Source organism: Lolium perenne, chromosome 5 (assembly GCF_019359855.2).
Source record: "Lolium perenne isolate Kyuss_39 chromosome 5, Kyuss_2.0, whole genome shotgun sequence".
Classification (NCBI taxonomy): Eukaryota; Viridiplantae; Streptophyta; class Magnoliopsida; order Poales; family Poaceae; genus Lolium; species Lolium perenne.
This window is the reverse complement of record NC_067248.2, coordinates 179220975-179231216: the sequence shown is the minus strand read 5'-3', so window position 1 is coordinate 179231216 and position 10242 is coordinate 179220975. Positions and strand designations below refer to the sequence as shown.

Genomic DNA, 10242 nt, shown 5'->3' with positions numbered 1-10242 from the left:
GAACTTTTACAGACAGCCTCCCTCTCTCTCCTCATTCTCTTTCCTCCACATCACCAAAATCACCTATAACTACCCCTTACAGACAGCTGAGTCATCACCATTGTACATGCCCTAAACCGAGTTTACATACCGTTTCGGGATTAGTGAGTTGATTTGGAGTGTTAGATGAGCAGATCTAACGGTTAAAAATGTCAAATCGCTGTGAGAGCCCCAAAATGGTTGAGTTTTACTATTACTCAATTTATTCCTAACGATGGATTGTCCTTTTTCATGAAGGTTTCCCGTCGACCCATACGACAGGTACTGGTTTGGATCAGCCACGTTGCAGCCCGCCAACCCATCGTGGGTAAACATTTCCACCCAACATAGCATCGCCCCTCCGGATCAGGACAGCTGCGCGGTGCCCATCCCCGTTCTTCAGACAGCCATTACTACTGTAAGCAATGGCACGGTGCTGAACGTCACGGCATGGAACAATTCGTTATTATCGTTCAAGGTGTTCCTGCACTTCACGGACTTCCAGAATATCCAGTCCCGGCAGTTCAACATCAGGATCAACGAACAAAATGTCGACTATTACAGCCCGACGTACCTAAAGGCTTCGATGGTGCGAAATTCTGGCTGGCTGGACGGCAACTATAATATCACTCTTACGGCCACCAGTGACTCTCAGCTGCCCCCGCTGATCAGTGCATATGAGATATACAGACTCATCCCTAACGTCATTTCGACAACGTTCTCCAAGGATTGTAAGTTGTCTCACCTTTCTCTATCTCTCTAAGTTCGTTGGTCTATTCCTTTCTGAAGGTACAAACTCTCCATTCGTGAACATATCTTTAACGTCGGAGCTCAACAAAATGATTCTAACTTTTGTTACAGTTATATAACATATCGTTCATACCGATCACCTCACGACTTTATATAACATATATAATCATTTGTCTGTCTCATATTAACTGTTGCGGATTTTATTTAGATACACATGTATCCGAGAACATTTTTTATTGTACTATCTCCGTTTCGATGAATAAGGTGCACATGCATTTCAAGACGAACTTTGAACAAAAAAAGCAAAAAAATCTTGATTATATTGTACGTAATTAGTTTCGTTCGATTCATATTAAAAATCACTTTCTAAAGATGCTAATTTATATCAATATTCTTTGTATATTTGAAGTAATTTTTGGTCAAAGAAAAAGCTCGAAAAACGCGGATGCCTTATTCATTGAAACGGAGGGAGTATAGATATATGATAATCTAAACAAATCTTTGATAGTTAATATGAAACAGAGTTAGTATGATATTCCCTCCATTTATAAATAAACTACGTTCTAGGATTTGTCAAAGTCCAACATTAAAACGTTTGACTAAATAATTTGCAAAAAAATATCAACTTACATAATGTAAAATATATTGTATTAGAATCATTATAAACTATATATCTATATTGCATGTCTTTGGGTATTGTTGATATTTTTGCTATATATTTTTAGTTAAATTTAGCAAAGTTTGACTTGGATAACCCAAAACTTGAAGTAAATAATCAGAGGGAGCATATACATAAAACCGGCACTAGTATGAATAGAATATTCTAGTCAGCTGTTCTAGTCAATTCCACATTCAATAAACCGACTGACAACAATCATCGTCACATGCAACGGTGATAAACAATAACACTCTGAGAAATAACTAGCTGCAATAACATGAGTTTATAATTGGCTAAAATTAGGGAGCCAGACTGGATGAACTGCTCGAATAATTCTCTCGCTCCGTTTACCTATATATGACCAACCGCTGAACACATGTACCACTCATGCATTTGCAAGTTCTTATTAGCATAAATAATTTCTGCCGCTATTCAAATAGGTACCTATTTTTTCTTCCCTCTATATATACATGGCAATTGTATATGGCATTGTAGAAACATCTTTTGCGAAAAGTGCTTTTGGCTCCCGAGCTTCAGTGCTCTCGCCACTTTTAAAAAATTAAAAAAATTTATAAGTTATTAAAAAATCTGAAAATAATTCTGGAGACTGCTAGTGATACATCTCACAATCATACAAAATCTTAACCCCAAATTATTTAAATTTTGTGATAGATAAAAATAATAAACACTTATGTGTTTTTGGAGATCTGAAAATGACTACTCAGATATGCACTTTTGTCATTTTTGTGTAGCTTAAAATATAAATTATTTAAAATTTATATTTTACACGTTGGTGGGATACATTATTGGCTATATGCAGATTTTTGTTTTCCGAATATTTTGAAACTCAAAAATATGATTTTTCATTTATTTAAAAAACAAGATTATTGGTGCTCATGTGCACCAAATCTCTATCCCATCTTTTGCCATTTGTCAAGTTAATATGATGGGACTGACGGAGTGTGTCATTTTGGCACACAAGCTCAGCTCTCTAGAGCTTTTTTTGAAAACATTGAAAAATCCAAATTTGAAGCTTTGAATTTTTTCAAAAAATAGAAGAATGTAGTCCATGATTTATTTTACCCGTGTATAAATTTTCAATACGAAATACCTTGTATTCTATATTCAGCAAAAAAAAAACAGAAATGCAGATCTAAGAGCATGAATAGTTCAACTTTCGAATCTTCTAAAATTTGTCAATTTTTTTGCTGAGCCTACAATATAAGGTATTTCACATTAAAAATTTGCATGGTAGTAGTGTACATAGTTGCCTACATCCAGATTATTTATATTTTCAAAAAAACTTTGTAATTAAGTTTTCAATTCCTTTTTTTAAAAGGGCTCCAGCTAATGTCACTCTTCGGGACTGATGGTGCTACTTGTATCCCCTCGTGTTAACACCGTGGCCAATAGCTTTTCTCTTACACCATCCATTCAAAATTACCTCGTGTTTTAGGCTTATTTAAAGTCAAACTTTATAATGATTAATCAAATATCTAGGAAAAAATATCAACATCTACATCATAAGATTTATTATATTAAAATCGGTCATAAAATATATTTTTATATCTGCATTTGATATTATGAAAGTTGATATTTTTTCACTGTTCTTGATTAAACTTTATAAATTTAGACTTTGACTAAACCTAGAAAGCGAGATAGTTGTGAATGGAAGGAGTATGTTTGAAAGAGGGTGCTTGGTCCCATGTGCATCTAGCCCTGAGGTCCCGTGTGCTCCGTTGACCGTATAGGTAGTGTCGTCCTCTACAATCTCCACGCGGTTAGGATTGGAGTTCACCAAGGGCGCGTTTGGTTGCCTGCATCATATTCGTGCACCACTGGCGTAGCGGGAAGGAGTCACCTGCGCGTCGCAGACGGGCCATGGGCCATAAAAGCCACGTTGTTTGGTGGCCTGCATAGAGTTTTTTCGGCCCCGTGGAGATTTGGGCTCTGCCCTTTTGGTAGGTTGGATTTGAGGCTTTGTAGCAGCCCAGAACGGCGCCCCTATTATTTGGTTGCAACCCAAAATCTGCTTCTGCTTACCTCTTACCTTCGGTGGTGAGGTTACCCGAGATCAACAGCGCAAGCAAGAACAGAATCACAGTTCAGGCAAACTTAGCACTGATCATAGTTCAAACACGGTCATAGTTCACGACACAGGACAATCATAGTTCATGACACACCATAGACGATCATAGTTCAACAGACAACAGGAACCGCAACTACACACAGACCAGGTAAGCTTCAGACATGACTTTGGAACACAACACACCTAGTGGCGTCGCCATGGTAACGGCACATGGTCATCACCTCAGTGCAGGTGTGGTCGAAGATGACCACATTGTACTGGAAGGTGGACACCTTCTTGAAGATGAGGAACTGGCCTATCTGCAGCTGATGAGCGACGGTGAAGGCTGCCCACCCCTGGTCGATGTATGCGTCATCGCCTTCTCTCACCGTAGCCATCCTCCAGTAGCAGCCAGTGTTGGTGGTGACGATGATGTTCGAAGAGATTTCTCCGAACCACCTGACGAAATCATGAGGGATCCGTAGCCGGTTGAAGGTGGGCCTGAAGACGATGCGTAGGAACTGGTCCGACCCTACGTCCGACTGGAAGTGGCCGACGTTAGCCGCCATTCGCTTCTTGGACGGTCCCTCGTCAGGGGTCTCAGCTGATCCAAGCTTGAGCTTCTCAGTCTGCCACAAGAACACATGCCATTAGAGGTGTGCACCTTGCCTTCCAGTGTGCCATTGTTCAATCATTGGCCAATGCACTAGACAAACAAAATGAGGCCTCATATATTGGATCACACGGCAGGCAAAGGGACTGTCCGCAAACTAAGTCTAGTATGCAAGAAATATGGCACACACGACTAAGTTTGAGGGCAGCACTCTGCCTTCCGTTGTGACATAGTTAAATCATTGGTCATTGAACAACTGAAGAAGTACAAACATGGAAAGCAAGGTAGCATAGCCCTCATACAATGAGCACATATGGAGGAGATGTTTGATCTAAACCAATGGCATGGTGATGTTCAGTCATGCCATAGATTCTGATCAATCATCTCCTCACACTATGATTACCGGTTACAATCATCGGCCTAGTTCAATCAGAAACTACACAATCTACAACAAATTACCGCGACTCATTCCGCACAGCAATCTCAACATGCTAAACCCCAGCACAAAAAACCCTTCCCCTCTTTGCATGCACAGTAAGATCTGCCAGTTTTAGCAATCCAAAGCCCGAACTAGGAAGGATCTACCGCAATCCGATACTAGAGTAACAGATCTAAGCAAATCAAGACCGTGAAAAGCAAGAACTGGACAAGAACATCAAGAAATGGGGACGAACACCTTGCAAACATCAATCCGACCGCTATCCTAACGGAAACCCTAGCAGATCTAATGTGCATGCCGTTGGAAATGTCCGAGAATGGCATGTTCTGCCAGAACGAGTACGAAGGTGAGAAGGAGATGTCGTTACCGCCATTGTTCCGGCCGAGGACGAGCTCGAGGTCGCGGGCGAAGTCAAGATGCCGATGAAGACTGCGGAGCAGATTGCGGCCGATGTCGCGGTGCTGCTCGCCGATGTCTCCTCCTCCGGTACCGGTGCTCCTCCGTGCGGCGGGAGGGGAACCGCCATGTGATGTGACAGTTTGGGGGAGGTCGCGAGTGAGAGGAAGGAGAGGGAGCGTTGAGCCTAATTATGGCACGTGTTCCCGAAGGGACGCGGCGTTTCCGCCTCCCTTCTCCACGCGTGCAGGCTTTTGGCCGCAACGGGCCTGGTCCTGGAGAAACTGTCATTCCAGACGTTCCTCCAGGGCCTATCCCGGGGGTGTTTTAAAACCCGGTTCATGCAAGAACGCAGTGGGTTGCAGGCATCCAAACGGACTAAAATTTGTTGGGCCGATGCGAGCCAAGGTCCATCCAAACTACCAAACGCGCCCCAAAAGCTGCTGTTGGCGGTGGCTTGCTGGGGATGCATAGTGCATTGGCTGGCCCCGCCGTGAAGGCTACCATGAAGATACTGGCGACCTGGCACGGCCAGAGCAAAACAGACCGCCACCTTCGTGCTGCCAATGTAGGCGCCAACCATAGCGCCAGCAGTGAGGCCACCACCGCGTGCGCATACGCAAACCAGACGCGAAATACGTCGGGGCTCCGTCCCTGCTACCCATGCTTTCAACGTGTTTGCTGAAATGGTTCAACAGTTCTTTCAGGATTATGATCAAACTTTTGTTCTCACCACTCCCTCCTTTTCACTTTGTGATGGTAGTCGATGCAATGATGGCCATCAAGTACCATTATGGAGTATTGAAAAACTGGAATGGTGATCCATGTTTACCAGCCAACTATACATGGAGTGGAGTGAAATGTAGTAACTCAACCGGCACTACGAGGATAATCTCTTTGTGAGTGCTGAGTATGTTGATGGTCTTTCATGTTGCATGTCCAAATATATAATCTTTGCTTTATGCTGGAATGTCTATTGTTATGCAGGGATCTGTCCAACAATAACTTGAATGGATCTATATCTGATAAGTTCAAATTGCTCACCGAACTCCGATTCCTGTAAGTATATTAGATATATATAGGATGACCATGGTATATACAAATTTGCGACAAAAAGTTTCATAACCACATGTTTTCACTCCAGAGTCCACAGCGCTCTCTGTCTAGATGATTTATGAAATGTGGGGGAATAGTGCATAAAAGGGCATCATACTTGCCTTCTATAGCTCAATATTATCCATAATATCTGACATTTCCATTTGACATGAATATGAATTCCCGTTTAACTGTAGTCACGAGTGAAGAATACCAATATGACCTACTTGAGAGGACTTCTATTTGGATATATATTGCTGCATTTGCTACAATATTGATAAACGCTATCAGCGCAACCTAAAACTACACGTTTCTTTCTACAGGAATCTGTCTGGCAATAATTTGAATGGCCCAATTCCGTATACCCTCTGTAAAAACAATGGAGGACCACTCGTTTTCAGGTTCGGGCCGGTTTTCTTCATGATGTTTCCTTTTATGTAAACATGCATCATAACTGTACTTGAATGCTTTTTTCTATGATTTTAGGCACATGATTGTTCAAGATAAAAAAAATTGTAACACAGTAACCCTGGACCGATTGTTTGATTTAATTTCACTGTTTCAGATCTGAATCTGGTGAAGATATGTGCAACAAAATAATAAGTCCGCCTCCATCAAAAAATAAAATAGCTATAATATCTATTTCAGTAGTGGTTCCCATTGTGGTACTGGTTGTACTTGTTATTTCATGTTTGATCTGGAGAAGGAAGAGAAAGCCCCAAAGTACGTATTCTCTTCTCTTTCAAAAATTATATTAACTATTAAGACTGACTATATTTGGCATTTACGTAATATAACTGACATTGTTTTTCCAACCAGTCTCTACGTATGATCATCGCAACGCGCAAAAACCTAGTAGTGATGCAGTAAGCATGAAAAGTCATGGGGATCACCTGCACAATTCTGAAAATCGCCAATTCACATACAAGGAGCTTGAGAAGTTTACTAATAAATTTGAACGGTCCATTGGACAAGGAGGATTTGGTCTCGTGTACTACGGCCGTTTAGAAGACGATACTGAGGTTGCTGTCAAGATGCGATCCGAGACATCGTCACATGGGCTTGATGAGTTCTTAGCCGAGGTATTTCTTCCTTGGTTGAAAATTTGCAATTTGAGAAGTAAGTAAGCGAGCTGCTTTCACAGTGATCTTACATGCAAATTAAGATATTTTTTCCTATGTGCTATGTTTCGTCACACAGGTCAATAGCTTGACAAAGGTGCACCACAGGAATCTAGTTTCTTTGGTTGGTTACTGCTGGGAGATGGATCATTTGGCACTTGTTTACGAGTACATGTCTCAAGGCAGTCTTTGTGATCTATTGAGAGGTTTGTCGTTTTACAAACCTAAGTATGATTAAGTGATAACGAATTTTGTGGTTGTCTTAAAAAAGTTGATGAATTTTCTATGCATTGTTTGAACTTGAGAGGCTATCTTGAGTGATTTAAAATATTTCATACTTTTTGTATATAGTTTGAGGATATCTACTTATGATCCTTAGGAAGTGCATGCATTCATAGGTATTAAGTAGGATCTATTCATTGTTGGATATTACTTGTTATCCATTTTCTCAATATTGGTAATTGTGTGCTAACAAAGTAGCAACACTATTTGAACTAATCTATTAGATTCCAGCTCGGATAATTGTAAGAGATTGTAAAATATATACAGACAAGGAAATGTTGCATGAATGTATAAAGTTTCACGTGTAAAGTTTCTAATGCCGTTATATTCTAACTGTTACTATGGGTTTATATGAAGGAAAAAGAGGTATTGGTGAAACCTTGAGTTGGGGGACACGTGTAAGAATTGTGCTTGAATCAGCACAAGGTAGGGTATAGTGAAAATATATTTGTATTTCTCAGAGAACACATGTTGTAGATCATCTGTTCCCCCTTTCTCTAAGGCCCTTGCTGTTATTTCTTTAGGCATGGACTATCTTCACAAGGGGTGCAGCTTGCCAATAATTCACCGGGATGTGAAAACCAACAACATTCTCTTAGGTCAAAATTTCCGAGCAAAAATAGCTGATTTTGGACTATGCAAAACTTATTTCAACGACATGCAGACTCATATATCAACCAATGCAGCTGGATCAGCAGGTTACATGGACCCCGAGTAGGTGTTTTCTACACTATATATGATTGAACATGAAGTAAACCTTCACATTTTTTTTATACTTTTAACTAGTCCACTTTTGATGTGTCAATAAAGAAAACTACTAAAATAACATAGTATTATTAATTTCTTAATCAAATTTTGGATTGGTAAGATGTGGCTTGTATTTGAAGGAAGGAATGGTGATGGCGATTAAGACAAAGTAACTACCTTATTGCATCTAATTTATTATGTTTCCAACTTGGAAAATTGTATAATCATGTGACGAAATTGCAATAATTGTTGCATAACCATATGAACTTTGACATGTAAAGTCGTTAACACAGTTATGTCTTATCATTTTTTCCATCATATAAAAAAGAGAACTAATTTTGGTTGTGTTATGTATGAATTATTTTTTTCAGGTACTACCACACTGGCTGGCTCACTGAGAGTAGCGATGTTTATAGCTTCGGTGTTGTCCTACTTGAGGTAGCCACCGGTGAGGCTCCAATATTGCCAGGCCATGGCCACATTGTTCAACGTGTGAAACAGAAGATTGCCAGTGGGAACATCAGCATGGTAGCTGACCCTAAGCTAGGAGGTGCCTATGATGTCAACTCCATGTGGAAACTGATTGACACTGCAATGGCTTGCACATCGGATGCTGCTATTAGAAGGCCAACAATGGCTGTCGTGGTGGCCCAGCTGAAAGAGAGCCTTGCATTGGAAGAATCTCGCGAGGATAATAGCGTCCTGGGAAGCTTCATGAGTGCTGCTGGAGCCCCGGTGTCCACATTTGGTCCATCAGCAAGATGAAGTTACCACTTGCCTCGATTTTTTCCATGATATCGTTGATAGGTCTCTATTACAACATGATGTTGTGAATAATATTTGTATCACGGTAAACTTGTGGGCATGTGGGTGCGCACTACTGTGGGCATTGGTGTTTAATGCATGTATGTGTGTGTTGCATTGATTATGTTCCGTGTGCAAACAATATAAGGTGTGGCTTAGTGGATGTGCTTGTATTCCCTTTAATTATATTAAGGTCAATTGGTGTGGTTTCACAAATTGTTGTTTTGTCATCATGATGAGAAATGTAAACATTTTATTCTGGTGTAAATTTCTCTGTGATAGTAGCTTTGAACTTGTACCTCCTAGTAGTGTTGTAAATATTTCGGACAATTGCTTAAGTGGCATTGATCGCAAGTTTAAAATCCTCATTTCGGTGGGAGGTGTAGCATTGATTTTATTACTACGGCTATGTAGGAATAACATGATGTTGATAGAGTAACTAGTGTAGACACTACTTTGTTCGTGATTTACTCCTCACCCAGAGGAACACCGCGAGTTGTTTGGGGGTGGTATGTACATAGTTTGAGCAGGTGGCTAAGGATATATCTTCTGGCTATAATGTGACCTCTCTTCCCATCGACGCTAGAAACATGTATGTTGTGGGTATACTTCATGGGTGTACCATCGACAGTGCCTAGATCCGGCAAGCCCGGGTGGCCCACAGATGGTGATGAGGCATGTGGCCCATCGGGCGGCCCAGTTGCTGTTGATCATGAAGGAAGAAGTCCGGCCCAGGATCAGTAAGCCGGATCCGTACCAACATTAGGAGTAACCCGGATCCGCGGAGGCCCATGAGGAACCCGGATCCAGTACGACGTATATGGAAGGCGGATCCGTGACGTGCACGGCAAGATATTGTACCGTAGCTAGGCTGTCTGTAATCCGGCTAGGACTCTCCATGTAAACCCTAGATCCTTGCGCCTTTATAAGCCGGATCCCGGGAGCCCTAGAGGCACAACCACAACTCATTGTAACAACGCGAAAGCGCCCAGATAATTCCAGACAAGCAGCAGTAGGCCCTGTCATCGTGCAGGTGTTCCGAAGCTGGGTAAATCGCGTACCACCGTCCCGTGTGCACTCCGCCCTATGGCCCCTATTTCTTCTCCCCCTCGTGAGGATCCCTCCTCCGAGGTACCGTCGAATAGGCAACGACAGTTGGCGCCCACCGTGGGGCCTGTGGCGTCTGGAGGCCGGAACCGGGAGGGTTCCGCCATGGGAAGCTACGACGACACCATCGTTGTGGGGCGCGTC

The 10242-nt window shown here is 41.7% G+C and overlaps 1 protein-coding gene across 1 annotated transcript; it reads left to right on the top strand.

Moving 5' to 3' along the window:
- Positions 1 to 353: 353 nt before the first annotated feature.
- On the top strand, positions 354 to 9328 carry LOC127300787 (probable LRR receptor-like serine/threonine-protein kinase At1g51880). The gene is made up of 10 exons (XM_051330960.2): positions 354 to 749; positions 5706 to 5841; positions 5930 to 6001; positions 6361 to 6438; positions 6603 to 6760; positions 6857 to 7119; positions 7238 to 7364; positions 7798 to 7866; positions 7965 to 8154; positions 8559 to 9328. The coding sequence occupies exons 1-10, from the start codon at positions 605 to 607 to the stop codon at positions 8950 to 8952; spliced, it is 1632 nt and encodes a 543-aa protein (XP_051186920.2). The 5' UTR covers positions 354 to 604; the 3' UTR covers positions 8953 to 9328.
- Positions 9329 to 10242: the final 914 nt, after the last annotated feature.

Excerpts from the sequence above, each read along its gene's own strand:
- LOC127300787 (XM_051330960.2), top strand. The coding sequence starts at position 605 with ATGGTGCGAAATTCTGGCTGGCTGGACGGCAACTATAATATCACTCTT. Across the intron at positions 750-5,705 it reads GACAACGTTCTCCAAGGATT|TCGATGCAATGATGGCCATC; the intron begins GTAAGTTGTCTC and ends TTGTGATGGTAG. Across the intron at positions 5,842-5,929 it reads ACTACGAGGATAATCTCTTT|GGATCTGTCCAACAATAACT; the intron begins GTGAGTGCTGAG and ends ATTGTTATGCAG.